A 15,703-nucleotide genomic window follows, 5' to 3' on the forward strand; every position below is an offset into this window, starting at 1 on the left:
CAATACAACCGGTACCATTCAGCCCAGATAAGCCCAGCACGGGTCACCTGGTCATCAGCACGGCAGCGCAAGTTAACTACGGCCTACCTCTTCCTCCGCACGCCCTCTCGCCGCCGCGGCTGAGACCTAAAGCCCTAAAACCCATCTCTCCCCTCCGCCTCCCACCCATGGCGCGCCTCACGCCCTCCACCTCCGGCGGCGGCAAGTCCAAGCCCCCCTCGGACGCCGCCGCCTCCACGGGGGACCGCAGGCCGCGGCATCGGCCGCAGATGAAGTCGAAGGCGGCGGGGAAGAAGAAGGCGGCGCAGGCGGCGCACAACAAGAAGCCCAAGTCGGGCGGCTTCGAGTCGCTGGGGCTCTGCGAGGACGTCTACCGCGGGGTGCGCCACAAGGGCTACCGCGTGCCCACGCCCATCCAGCGCAAGGCCATGCCGCTCATCATCGCCGGCCTCGACGTCGCCGCCATGGCCCGCACCGGCTCCGGGAAGACCGCCGCCTTCCTCGTGCCCATGCTCCAGCGCCTACGCCGCCGCGACCCCGGCGCCGGCATCCGCGCCCTCGTCCTCTCGCCCACCCGCGACCTCGCCACGCAGACGCTCAAGTTCACCCACCAGCTCGGAAAATTCACAGGTGCGTAACTGCTCGCGCGTAACCGTGCCTTCGTTTTGTGCAGTCGGAATTTTGGTTGGACTAACAATAGTAAGCTCAGGATGGTTGCTGTTAGATGCTTTGATGTGCTATCTCGTGTTGAGTCATGTAGGGTTGTGATAGATTATGCCTAGTGTTATTGATAGCATGGATGTCGTCCCCTTACTGTTCTAGTGTCACTGGTTATCCACCCAGAGTTCCCTGTATGCAAACTTCAATTCATAAGATCTTGTACTTGTCATGCATTATGTCACTATGAGCCAATTTACGACATGAAGTAATACTGACATGATGCTCCTGTAAATTATTAGTGATGATTGAATCCTCATAATGAGTTGGTAATCGTTTGCTTTCTATATAGACTGTGTGTTTTGCAACTGCAAAAGAAATGCTATAACAATGTTGATGAGCTATGCATTTTCCTCCTCTCTGTAGATCTAAAAACTGGCCTGATTGTTGGTGGAGGTAGTATGGACAGTCAGTTCGAGGTATTGGCTGACAATCCCGATATCATAATTGCGACACCCGGTAGGTTTGTGCACATTCTGGATATGGTTGATGACTTGTCGCTGCGATCAGTAGAATATGTGGTCTTTGATGAAGCGGATTCCCTCTTCAGCTTGGGGTTCGCTGAGCAACTGCACAAAATTCTACACAAGCTCAGCGATACACGGCAAACATTGCTCTTCAGTGCTACTATGCCGCAAGCCCTAGCAGAATTCGCAAAAGCTGGCCTACGTGATCCTCAAGTTATCAGGCTTGATTTGGACAAAAAGATAAGCCCTGATCTGAAGCTCGTGTTTTTCACGCTGCGCCAGGAAGAGAAGCTAGCTGCTTTACTGTATTTGGTCAGGGAGCGGATCAGCTCCCAGGAACAGACAATGATATTTGTTTCAACGAAGTACCACGTGGAATTCCTGAGTATTCTTTTCCGAGAGGAGGGCCTAGCAACTTCCCTTTCCTATGGTGCTATGGATCAAGAAGCCCGCACTGAGCATATTGCAAAATTCAGGGCAAGGAAGACCATGGTACTCATTGTGACAGATGTTGCTGCAAGGGGTCTGGATATTCCGTTGCTTGACAATGTAGTGAACTGGGACTTCCCTGCAAAACCCAAGTTATTTGTTCATAGAGTTGGCCGTGTAGCTCGGCAAGGTAGAACTGGTACAGCATATACATTTGTCACCTCAGAGGACATGCCCTTTATGTTGGACCTACATCTCTTTCTTTCAAAGCCTCTTAGACCTGCTCCAACAGAAGAGGAACTGCTGAAAGACATGGATGGAATCAATTTGAAAATCGACCAGTCTCTTGCTAATGGGGAAACAGTTTATGGCCGTTTTCCTCAGACAATCATTGATCTTTGCTCTGATGGAGTAAAAGAAGTCATGAATAGCTGCACGGAATTGATTGCATTGGAAAAGCCGTGTGCCAATGCTTTCCGTTTGTATCTGAAGACTCGTGCCATGCCTTCAAAGGAATCTATCAGAAGGGCGAAAGATTTTCCCCGTGAAGGTCTTCATCCAATTTTCAGAGATGTTCTTAGATCAGATGAAATTCTAGCTCTTGCGTTCTCAGAGCGACTCAAATCATTTAGGTAGTTTCTTCAGCTAGCGATTCTTTATATTGCTTGTATTTGCTCATTTTGTGCCTTCTAATGGGCCCTTTTCATTCTTTATGATTATCAGGCCAAAGCAAACTATTCTAGAGGCTGAAGGTGAAGGTGCTAAATCAAGAAGTTTTAAAGTAATGCATTGGTGCTTCATTTTTTGTTTGGTTCTAATTTTTTTCAGCATTATATGTGTGATTATTCTCATGTCTGCAAACATGCAGCTAGTATGCTAATAGCTCTGATCTCATTACTTGATTAATGCCGAAACTAACTTCCCATACAGTTTTTAGGCATTCCAAATGTGGTTCATGCAAACATTACAAATATGTGTGTTACCATATTATTTGAAAGTAACATGGCCATCTGGTCTTGATTGCAGGCTAATCAGTGGCTAGATGTGATGAAAAAGAAAAGAGAAGTCCATGAGGGGATCATAAATTTGGTGCATGAACAGAAATCTGGTAATCTGGCGACAAAGGTAATTATTATTCTGAAGTCATATCTTTGTTTGTTCTCAACTTCTCATTTAAACATAGTCTCCTTTAAACAAAGGTAAATATTGTTGCAAACCAGTTAATCACTTGATATACTAAATGTACCTTGAAGATGGTAGATATGACTTGGGCAAAATATTTGCCTAAATCTGTCTAGGTTTATTGAACATTCGACAACTAATTTGGATCAGCGGTAGTATTAGACTATTGGAGTGCCTTACCATTTATATGGAGAATTGAATCCTGAAAAGATTGGTTGTTGCAGCAAAGATTCCTGAAACAATCTAGAGTCATTTGTTTCGAAGCTGATCAGCAAGAATATATTGCACTGGCCTAGAAGGTCCATACTTTCTTGGGACTCTTCTTTCTCTGTTGATTCAAACAAAGGCTCGCATGCACTAGTTATGTATATTTGTTTTGTTTAAAACTGTAGTACATGCGTGTTCTATGTTCTGGAATTTGCAGATAATGGTCTTAATTGTGAGGTTCTGTAATCGCTTGGTGTGCGATATTTACTTCTAATATAATGCTTTGAACAATTAGGGTGATTAGTTTATCTGTTCAACTCTTGCGGTGATGGAGCAGTATTTATATGCTGAAACTTCATTTATATGAAACATATCATGGATGCATAAATCATGCCTGGTAGTGGCTGGTCCCTTTGTAAGTTAGTTCATTTGTTTGCTCCATTATTGTGATTTTAGTTTTATAGTTTCAGTGTTATGACTGTAACCTGTAGTTGTTCTGGTATCCAACTTAGCAGTGAGTATACGGCCTAGTCTTGATTATTTGGACTAACCGACAGATTATATGATAACAGAGTAGGCATCCTCACCAGTTCTATGTACACGGTCTATTAGGCATGTTTTTTGAACAGTTTCTAGTAACCCTTAGAAATGTTATAGATTGATGACAACATGACAGTCCAGTATTAACATGAGCGTACCTTCATTCATTCTTCTGCAATTGCTACGTTGAATGTGGACTTTGTTCTTATGCTTTGTGAGTGATTTATGGCTATTTATTTTTATGCAGGAAGAAGAGGAGGAAAACATTTCAAATTGGGAGAGAAAAGGTATGCAATTTTCCCTGACTGATGTGTAGTGGGATTAATGCCGTCATTTGTTGTTTTAACGTCGAAGTGCATCTTGATCTCTACAACAGTACTCCTAGGGAAGTTCATCTTCCCTTTATGGTGATTATAATATTTTGCATTATCTATCGATTTCAGAAGTTTCTGGTACGAAGCGGAAGTCGCAGAGCTTTAGAGATGAGGATCACTACATAAGTTCAGTACCTCAAAACCAAGTACGCAGAGAAATATCCTTCACATTTGTTACTACTAGGGATCTTTATTAATTTATTAAGTTGCAGTTACTCGATGTAGCATTTCCATATAATATGAGTTAATTATTACTTTCACCCTTCAGCATTCGGAAGCTGGATTATCAGTGACTGGAAATGAAGGATTTGTTCAAGATAGGTATGCTGTGTTGCTTCCTGATATGTGATTTACTGTATTTTTCTGATTTGGAATTGTGCCATTATACTATCATTCGCCTTAGCAAATTATCGGTACATCTACTGGGAGATGTACTGGTGTAGGGAGCAGGGATAAGAAAACCTGATTTTGAAACCAAAGTAGCACGGTAGCTGGTTCCGGGTAAACTACTGTTTATTTTTCTGTTTATTTATTTGTCTTCTATAATCATACCAACATCAAGATTTCATTAAATTAGCACTGTAGCACATCATATCCTCTGTTCTGTATGTAACATATCAACCGAGCCAGTAGGACAGATAACTGGCAGCTCACCACAGGTTTCATTAGCCCTGGTTTTGATTACATGCTAGATGTTGAACGAACTGGTTATGTACTGAATATCCATTAATACTTGTGGTGTACTCGCTCGGTCCCAAAAAGACATACTCCCTCCCTCCTCAAATAAGTGTACTTCTAGATTCAAAATTTGTCCTAAAAAAAGTGTACATCTACACTACCAATGCAGTTAATTAATGCAATTACCTCCTCCTAATCACTCCCCAACTCCATCCTCCAATCCTCATTCCTGTCTTCCACCTCAACCACCAATCATCATTCCTCTCCTTCAATTAATAGAATGGAGACTCATAAGAGATGAGAGAGAACTAAGTTGTCTAATATTTCCTAGACGGAGGGTCAACATCTTATATGTTTGACCAAGTTTTATACAAAAAAATGTGAACATCTAGAATACTAAATCAATATCAATAGATTCACCATAAAGTATATTTTCTCAATATGACTTATTCAATATTGTAGATGTTTGGTCAAACTTAGTAGGGTTTGACTTTTGACTAAACTTATATGCCTTATATTCTGGGATGGAGAGTATCTCTTAATCATGTCCTCTCTCCAGCATGAGTAGGATCTGCTGTTTTCGATTCTAAGTAGTTTTGGCCCATGCTTCCGTTGCACAATAATTTGTCATATCCACGTTTTGCTCTCATTATCCATGAAATGGGTCTGCAGTTTTATCACCATGCTTTGTTGAGTTAAGCTTAATGATGTCATGCAGATTGGATGCTGCTGTCCTAGATTTAGTTGATGATGAAACTTCTGGAATGCAAGCCCAGAAAACTCGATATCACTGGATGAAGGTATAACATTTCCTTGCGACATATCGATCTGGAATATGCAAAATCACATTTGGTCATGGTGTTTATTTTATTATTGCAGAACAAATTTGTCAAGCTGAATAATGGGGATCGTGTCACTGCTTCAGGGAAGGTAGATCTTGTGCATACATTGTGTTTCTATCATGCTTAGAGGACTAAATGCTGCAGTTGCTAGATTTGTATACATTCTTTTCCCTTTTAATTTGGCAGACTTAAATATGTAATTGTTCAGTTGTAAATCTCCTGGATGTTTGGTCTGTGTCAAATTGATCCTGAACTAACTATTAGAAGTAGTATATACACTTTAAAAAGTATATATTCGTACGCCTGGATTGCTACTGCAACGCTCTAATCTGATTATCTGAACCATGCTGAATCAGACTATTATTATGACAAAACGAATTTAGTTCTGCAACAAGATGGTCTTAGTCTGCAGCTGAACACTATGATGCGATATCTTGGTAGATTCCTGTACTATGAAAACTGCAACTACGATTGTTACACATGGCTCCTATCTAAATGGTGTTAACATGCTGATACATATTTCTGTGAGCTTAGTTATTCATTACGGAATGTTGTTTTCCAAAAAGGAAGGTTGAATTCATTACTGCGTGTATTTTACTTAGCATCTAATGTTCAGTACATCTAGTTTATACCTACCTTGTTGTTTTGTAGAGATGTCTGACCTATCTATATAGTCTAGGCAAGCAGTTGGCTTAAATTTTTAACTTACTATTTCTGTGATTGTGATTGTGATTAGATTAAAACGGAAACCAGTGCAAAGTTAAAGGCAAGCAAAGATATCTATAAGAAATGGCAGCAGAGGTCACATAGAGCAATCAGTTCTGGTGGAAAAGATGGCAACTTTGAAGAAGGGGGCACATCTACACCAGGTAATACATTTTATCTGGCGGCATTTTTTATTTTTATTTTGAGGTCAACTTTTACAAAGTTCATTTAGTTGATCAATCAGGTAATTAATTTCTTGTAATGTTGGCCAATCTATCCTCTTGCTGGAGTTATAATCAATAAAGCTTTATCTGAGAATACATGTCTGGTCAAGATGCAAGGGGTCCGGATAGGTCCGGCAGGTTGCTGGACCACCGAACCTATGTTAGTAATCACAGGTTAAGGTTCGGCCCGCACCTCTTATACTAGGTTCCACAGTAATCCTAGGTTTGGACCACTCCTGACTCCTCTATACATGTCGCTGCTGGAGTGCTGGGTGATACATGCTGCTGCTGGGCACTCATCACTCATCAGCTATCATCTGTACAGCCTGCAAACGACAGAACTGACACAACAGTAGCATGTACGCATACATAGGCACTATTAGCAGTAACAGGCTATAAAGGAGAGTACAGAGTAGCAGCAGTAACAGGCTAGCTCCAAAGTCCAAATGCATAGACTGTAAGGTAATAATGCATGGATGCACATTAAGAGAACTATCATCATCTTGACTTCAGTATTAATGGCAATGTAGCAATGTTGTTATAATAATAATAATAATAATAATAGTAGTAGTAGTAGCGGAGCATAGAAGCATATCTAGTAAAAAAAGAGTCAAAACTAGTGTCATTCATTTGTTACAGAACACGTGCTGTCAGATACAGACTGAGATATAATGCTAATGGCATTACTATCTTTTTTCCAACTAAACTTGGCCAATTAATAACACTGAGAGAATGTTTTTGAAGAAGCATCACATGTGGCTACTAGTTAGAATTCAACAAGCACCGACTAGCCAACAAAGGAAGGTACAGTTGTAGCAAAAGCACTAATTAGTGGCATGTAGAACAACCCAACCAACATAACCAGGAGTTCACCCTCAAGAAATACAGACGGAACCAGGGCGCCTCAGAGGATCCTTTGCTTCCACCAAGACCTTCTGATGGACTAGACACCTGTTGATTTGTCGACATTGATATCAAGCTGATAGCTACATGATGCAAAAAGGAAAGAAGAAAAATCCTTATTAGCCTTACAAGTGTTTAGAAGACAACTAAGGAATAATTAACTGGTCTAGCAATACTAAATCCAAAAACAGTGTCTGCAGCTGCCAGCTTACTTTCCAGACATGAGATATCAAAAAGATACAATCCATTCGTTTGCATCATCTATGAACTTACCCTATATAGTATGATGCTGTCCATAGAAAGAAATGACACTCAAGTCCCACAAAAATCAAGAAATTTGTGGATGCGTAAGGGCTATGTGCTGCTTGAGTTGTACCAAACTCACTACAGCAAATGTTCACCTCTGACCATGACTTGGCCAGTACAGACAAGGTGGAGACTAGAGGAACTACACAACCGACGACACATGAACATACTGTTAACACACTATGTGCGACACAGAAAATATACCAAGAATTGATTCCTGGTCTTGGACGACCAAGAAGTACTGGTGAGGAAGGACCGAAGGAGAGGGGAATCACCTGGGATGAAATTCGATGGTGAAGGGTACGTAGGCGGAGGACCGGGGCATCTGAGCTGGGGCGAAGAGGTAGATGCACCACCCCGGCGCCGCCGCCTCCTTCCTCACGGCCCGGCACCTACGGATTCCCCCGTCGCCCTGCCCCCTGCAGCCGCAGCCAGGCACTCAGCACTCAGTAGTGGGTGGGGCTAGCTTTCCGGGATCTGGGAGGACGAGCGCTGTTCGTGGTATTGCCGCAGATTGGGAGGTAGCGGAGGGACTCTCGCAAGAGGGGGCCTCACTTGGCACGGCGGCGGCGGCCGTCTGCGTGCGCTAGAGGAGGTGCAGGTAGACCCTAGGGGCAAATGGGTGAGGTTCCTGTTGGACCTAATTTTTTTAGGGTCGGCCCTTTGCCCCAATGGTAACAGAATCTAGGTTTGGTCCAACGGGTCAGTGGGCTGAACCGGACCCCTTGAATCATGAATGTTTGGTAAGCATGTCTCAGCTTTATGGTTTGGCATGCTACACATTATTTATTTTGTCAAAAAGAAGTTGATTGAAGCTGTGCGACGAGCATTCAGCGAGTTAATACTTAACGGGATAAGCCTTGATGGCATGTGAGTCACTTGTTGCTCATGTTCTGTATCCTCTTGAATTATCCATTCTCTCTATTTTTTTCTTAGTTTGGTTTGTGGTAACTGTCAAATTTAGCACGGCAGCAGCTCCACCAGCTTAAATACCATCCAGGCCCTATGTAACACTGCCTGATGCTATGGCCTTTTTTTTCCCCAGGTGGCCATCAAAGAGGTGACAGAAGACACCCTGCAGCTGGCCGTGGGCGTTGGTCTATACCAAATGCTAATGTGCCATCTGAGATAAGAAATCCCCAGCAGATGCAGAAGGGCAGGCAGCAAAAAGCAATGCAAAACATGCGCATGAAGGAGAAATCTGCAAAGGACGGTAAATTTCCCAACAAGTTCCAGAAAAACAGAAGGCCTGGCGGGTCTGCAAGAGATGGTAAATTCGAAAACAGTAAATTCCAGAAAAACCGAAGACCAGAGGGGAAAGGGAGTGGAAAAGGGAATGGCAAAGGGTTTGGTAAAGCTAAAGGAAAAGGCAAACCCAAAGGGAAGGGTGCCAGGTGATCATCTGTCCAAGTAGATTTGCTGCACCCATCTCCATGCTGTAGCAAAGGAACTATTTGAGAACCAACAGGAAAGAAGTGCCCGGCCAAGAGCATTATCTTCTCATATGCCACCTGCCCTTTGTTTTTGTAGACCGGGTACTTAATTTACTTCAGTTTTGTTTCTTATATTGTAATTTTCTTGTGATAGTAAGGGAGAAAGAACCATGATCTTACAAGAAATGTAATCACTGTTGTTACTCATGCAACCCCTGGAGAGTTCTCGTGTCATTTGGAACTACCCAAAAACTATGGTTTATTTGACAGACCTTTTATACTTGGAATACTCACAGGCTCCATTTGGTGAGGCGCAATAGTGAAACTACTAATAGCAACCTAGCATTAGAAGTCAGAGAAGAGGCATGCAACTAGTTACCGACATGGCACGCGCCCATGCCATTTGCCCATTTCCGTTCTGCAACATGGAGGCTGCCAGTTAAGTTTTCATTGTCATGGGCAAGTTGCTCTATATCATACTAATACATTGCGGCTTAAATTGACTTCCATTTTCAACGGTGAACGTGCTACTGTCCTGAAATCTGCGTCGTTGCGGCCATGTAACTGAATTATCATTGCACTTACATTTGTTATGCAAGTAGTTTGTTTTGTTTTGGTTATCCTTGGCCCTGCCCCCATCCTGTCCAGTGGCCACACGCCATTTGGTCAGACAGACAACAAAACAAACCACTAGAAATATGTTGCAGAGATAAGTTAAACAAACTAAACTAGCGGTCACCTCAGATCCAAAGATTGCATTGTTTTTTCTTGTAGACCATGCAACCAGACAAGGCCAGATCTTTTCTAGATATGGAAAATGCAATCTCAACTCCAGGCCAGATGTTAACCATTCGGCAGGTTGAAAATGGCTGCACTGCCAAGAACAGAAAGTTAAGGTGGCAAGATATGGTAGAAAAGAGGAGCAACTTTTAGGTCAGTGGAAGTCATTTAGAGCAACTCTAATAGTATAGCCGGTTGTTGGCTATAAGCAAGATGTCATGTTATCTATAGTCAACATGTAGCCAACAAGTATAATAATCGGTTATAAAAATGTACTACTTTTTCAATGGATGACCCACCTTTCATTTACACACCTTGTCTAGAAGCACGTGCTAGAGCTAGCTCTTGCATAAGAGTCTACTTAGGGTGTGTTTGTTAGCCCGGGTCACTAGAGAAAGACATTCTCAACCCATACAAGCTGACCTTATACAAGCTCAGGTGAGATTTTACCACTCGTTTGGTAGATCGGGTGTGCTCACACATGCTAAACAGAGATGGTGTTTGGTGAGGCAATCTGAGCTCAACCGAGCTGGTCTGATTTTTTTACACAAAGAACCTCGAACAAAAAAATTAAAAGCAATCAGGTCCCTAAAAGCTAAAACAAAAAGCAATCGGGTCCCTGAGTAACCGCCGCCGGCGAGAGAAGCGGCCGCCGGCGAGAGGAGCGGCCGCCGGTGAGAGGCCGTGGCGGGTGCTCGACGGAGGGCGGCGCGTGGCCGAGACCGTGGTGGCACGAGGCCGAGGCCGTGGAGGCCGGTCGAGGACGAGGCTGTGTAGGCCGGTCGAGGCCATGGCGGCGCGAGGCAGAGGAGTGGCGGCCGGCCGAGGTAGTGGCGGTCGGGGCGGACTGCTTCTGCGACGGGGCCGGGGCAGGGAGGTGGGCGGGCGGTCGACGAGGTGAGCGGCGGGAGGAGGCGATGCAGAGATGAGTTCAATCGAGAGAGAGAAGACTTGGGGGAGAATGAGCTGTGGGGTGGGGGTCTGGGGGGTGCCGCGGGCCACGCTACAGTTCTTTGCGGGATGAGTTCAACCGGGATGAGGAGAGAACCTCGATTTGGGCTTCTCTACCGGGCATGGCTGAGAGCTTATTTTCGTGCGAGGTGGGCACTGCCCGATTCGACCGACCCGACCTAACAAACACTGGATGGCCCAAAATTCTCGGTTGGGAGGAGATTTTCTTGGTAGACCCGACCTACCAAACACACCCTTACATTCTCTCTCCTCTTCTCTCTCCTTCAACTAGACATAAATATATTATTTTATTCCTTATAGTTAGCTGACTAGATCTTATTATACTTGCTCTTATGTTACTGCTGCTGCTGCCGTTGGTGGCGCAATCAGGAATCAACAAGTGGTGGGCTAAGGTTGTGGCATTTGTTACGGTGCCTGTGGAATCCATGATAAAGAGGAGGTTTATCAAAAGTAGTGCTAGTACTATTCCTAATGTCATCCAAAGCAAGCATGACACGGACGTGTATAAAAGTCATCTTACCGGAGATGTTGGTTAAAATATTTGTTTTAAAATTCAGATCGTGCACAATATTGATTGAACTAGCCCATCCATACTTTGTGTGTTAGAATGGCATGTCTAGGTTGTCTGTTTGTTCTAGATTTCCCTTTCTCTGACAAGACTCGAGAAAACCCCAAAAAGATGTATGCTTTTACCAATCTCCCGGCCAAAACAAAGAAGAGATTGATGAGCATCGATACTGAACGTATCTCACTAGGTTTCCCTGATCCGATCAGAACAACAGAATGGGTCTTTGATATAAATTTCTTGGATTGCATGTCGCAGCACGCTGAATTGTCTCCATTCGTACGATTCCACCTCTCACTCTCAGCTACTTCGTATCCACCGCACTAAGTGAAAAAACCTTTGAAATAATAAGCAATTTTTTAATACTCCCTCCAATTTATAATTTATATTAGTTATCACTAATATAGATGTATCTAGACATATTTTAGTTCTAGATACATCCATACTAATGACACATAATATGAATCAGAGAGAGTAATTTTATTTTTTGCGAATTAAATAAGTTTAAATAATGAAAGCAACAAACACAGAGATGGATCTTAGGATGATCTCCTCCCAAGTGGGCCCAACGGCCCACCGGGCCCCTTTGACCTGCGCCCTGATCGAGGGCGCCCAACATCTATGGTTGGCGGGCTCATATCGCCAGCCCTATATAAAGAGGTGGGGCCGGTGACACGCGGTACGAGGTTCCTTGCGCTGCCACACACCCCACCGACAAACCCTACCGATCGAGGGAGCGCTGCAGCGACGGGAAGCACCGTCACCGCCACCACTGTCTCAACCTCACGTCGTCGCCCTCGCCATCGACACCATGTCCAACCCCTCTGGTTCCTCTAACTAGGGAGAAGGTATGCTTCTATGTCTCTTCCTCTCTCGTAGCACACACACGCAACACCTCCACATATTCATACATAGTAACAACTCTACCCCGAGTAGATCTACACCTAGTTGTTTCTAGGATTCTAACAATGGATAGCACATGCATGTTGGCCGGGAAGGCCACAACGACAGTGTTCACAACAATATTGTCATTGTTGCCCTTGGTGGTGAAGAAATATGAAGTAATTATACATCGAAGCTGCAGAAATAGTCGAACATAAGAGCAAGTACAATAAAGTACAGTTAGCTAGCTATAAAAAATAAAATATTATATTTTTGCTTAGTTGGAAGAGAGAGATTAGGAGAGAGAAAGGAAGTGGGCTCTTATGCAAGAGCCAGCTCTAGCACGTGCTCCTAGACACTTTGTGAGACTAAAATATGGGTCATATGTTGTCAAATTACTACATTTTTATAGCTCACTATTGTACATGCTAGCTACATGTTAACTATAGATGATATAACAAACTACTATAGCTGGCTACCGGCTACACTATTGTTCTTTCTCAGCGGGCAGCAGCGGTCGAGGCGCACCTGAAAAACCTTATCACCCTTTGCCTGGTTCTCAGATGACTGCTAAGGTCAGAGGCTTATCGAAAGTGGCACCACTATTCATAGTGTCATCAAAGCAAGTATGACACGGACATGTCTAAAGATCATCATCTTGCGTACTACTGCAGATGTTAGTTGAAGTAATTTGTTTTAAAATTCAGGTCGTGCACATTATTGAACTCATCACCCCAATCCATACTTTGTGTGTTCGGAGAAAAGGCATATCCATACTTTGTATGTTAGTATGGCATATCTAGGTTGTCTTTTGTTCTAGATTTCCTTGTATAGGAAAAAATGGCAACATATATATATCCCAACTTTGTATAATATGAAACTACAGTTCAAGAGAAACCTAGTGACACTATATTAGTGTCATAAATGCTATTACTTTCCCTGTAAAATTCGTTGAAGTTCTTTTTTTTAACTAAGCACAAAACCTAGAAGCAGTGGCGGAGCATGACCGAAAACAAAGCATGGGCCAAACAGCAATGCAAACCATCAAAGCTTCTATAGACCGGGTCAGATAAGGCAAATTCGAACAAGTAGTAGAAATACATGAGCTATTTTGCCAATTGGTGTTTTCCAATGTGCAAAGACTGGGCCACAACCCTGTATGGCCTTCAAGACGCTCCGCCCCTGCCTAGAAGTATACTTATTTGTGGCCAGAGCAAGTATGCTCTTATCGTAACTGAGAATGAATACTGAACGCGTTTCACTAGGTTCTCCTGATTCCATCACATGGCTGGGTCGGAATAACCGAATCGATCCCCTCATCCAAATCTCTCAGGTTACAACTGCAAGTTGCATCACTCTGAAAAGTCTTGGTTCGCATGATTCCACCTCTCACTCTCAGGGACATATCCACCTTAATTTGTTCGTATCCTTGAGGCTCCGACTGAAAGAAGCTGCTAACCTTTTTCTTCAACGCAGGCACAGAGACAAAATGTTCATGAACGAAACCAAAGCAACTAGGCAATTAATCGGCGAAAAGATCAACCCAAGCCTCGTTTTCGCGGTGACAATCCAAAGGAAGAGACGCGTTGCTTCTAAAATCAGCTAGAGCAGATGCATCATCATGGGTGTTGACGGTGTGGGCACAAACCTGCTCCTATATATTTCCTACGAGAGCAAACTACCAGAAACGTAGTACAGTATTACGTGAGAGAAGCGTGTGGATGGAGCTAGCCATGGAAGTTCAGAGAGAACTTGGAAAAATCGGGGGCGGTCGCTGTCCGCGCGTGCCGATGGCGTCAGGGGTTCCTTGTCCACTTCGAATTGGCGTCTGAACTCTGAAGCTAGCATCTGCACGCTGCTGGACTCTAGCGCCGCGCGCGGCTCGTTCGCTGAACCAACCAGCTGGGGAAGACAGGGACACGCAGCTTACTCTTTACGTATCTTATCTCGCTAAATACCTGTGGCTAATGTGGTTCTTGTGCTAGCGGTAAAATGACTAGGTCTCACCGTGCGATCAGCGATGGCGTCTCCACACGTGCAGTACCACCCTTTGCTTCCTGAATCCCGATGGAACTACTGTAGTATTTACTTGCCGATGCCCAATGGACTGACTGTATCTCATTTCCACAAAAGAAGCAAATCTTAAGTTTGAATCACACGTACATCTCACAATTCACAAAGACAGGTTTTTCCTTTCACCGTGAGGGTGGTCTACTCGTTATATTTGGCATTTCTAGAAAGACAAAAAATCCATATGCTACATGGAAAACATGGAAATGGACAAACACTAGATAAGAGATCTAGGAACATAAGGGACCACATCGCTGGACATATGTTCTCTCTGGTGGCCCCTGGTTTGGTGAGATGGGATATAATCGATCGGTCACAATAAAATGATATCAATTTTACACATGACTCATGTGATCATGGACCATGAGCATAAAGAAGAAAACATTAGAAAATATAAATGTACATATATGCTACTAGAATACTTACACATCGACCTAGAATGTCCTACTGGTGCTTGAAGAATATTTAGCGGCATCCCATCTCTTGGACCACCTCGGTGCATCCTACTTATAAAGCAAATATGCTAATGGCTATGAAATTTTTATAGTCCCTCCGATTTAAATTATTGAATATGTATCTGAATAAAGTTGAGTCAATTAATATGAATCGGAGGAAGTATATACATGTACTATTGAGCACAATTGCCTTTTTGTCCTCCTTAATTCCTAGGGATCCTTTGATTCAAAGGAATTGTGGAGGATTTAGTCCCTCTGCGAATATTTCTACGTTGGTTATTTGATTCACGGGATTGGAGTCCTTAGGAATTTGTCCTCGGAGCCTCTTTGATTCGCATGATTTTAATTCACATGATTTTTAAAAATCATGCACGGGAAACGCAGGATTGCAATTTCATGCCCATTCCAATCCTACAAGATTTTATCTGTGCCAAAATTTGTTTGATTGCACCATATGAAAATCAAATGAATTTTTGCAACGAGGTTTGAGTAGATCTTAGATTTCTTTATGGGATGTAGCACAAAAGATTCCTACGAACAAAATCTTGTATGATTCAATTCTACAAATCAAACAACCACCATAGAAAAAATATAAAGGATTCAGATCCTCCAAAATACCTATATGAATCTTGTGAATCAAAGAGGCCTCAAGGATTCACTAACACTCTCTTTTGGAAGAAAATTTCCTTCGAGCACAACTCCATTTCAGATGGTTTTTTATTCAAAATGCACGGCAAGAAAACAATATCACGTCTTTCAGAATTAATAGATGATTTTATATCTCACTAATCACTTATAGATGCTAAACTACCGAGAGCGTAACAATTCTTGTATTAAATGCTCATAAGTTATTTTGAATGGATTTACAACAAATCTCATGTGCAAATTTTGCACTGACGTGATAAAAATAGATATACCCTTGAAATAGTCACCAAAGTATTTTGAGAAATTCTTTTGTGCTCATATGACCTG

At 43.0% G+C, this 15,703-nt stretch overlaps 1 protein-coding gene across 1 annotated transcript; it reads left to right on the top strand.

Moving 5' to 3' along the window:
• Nucleotides 1-240: 240 nt before the first annotated feature.
• Nucleotides 241-9,294, top strand: LOC124683246 (DEAD-box ATP-dependent RNA helicase 29; the record flags this gene model as incomplete). Its single annotated transcript, XM_047217810.1, is given in 11 exon segments — nt 241-630; nt 1,084-2,245; nt 2,337-2,394; nt 2,640-2,738; nt 3,790-3,829; nt 3,986-4,062; nt 4,185-4,237; nt 5,313-5,394; nt 5,474-5,524; nt 6,173-6,305; nt 8,620-9,294. Coding segments are annotated over 11 exon segments (2,498 nt in total), but the record flags the coding sequence as incomplete, so codon positions are not given.
• Between the last annotated feature and the right edge of the window lie 6,409 nt (nt 9,295-15,703).

The sequence above is a fragment of the Lolium rigidum genome, chromosome 1 (genome assembly GCF_022539505.1).
Source record: "Lolium rigidum isolate FL_2022 chromosome 1, APGP_CSIRO_Lrig_0.1, whole genome shotgun sequence".
NCBI classification, from domain to species: domain Eukaryota; kingdom Viridiplantae; phylum Streptophyta; class Magnoliopsida; order Poales; family Poaceae; genus Lolium; species Lolium rigidum.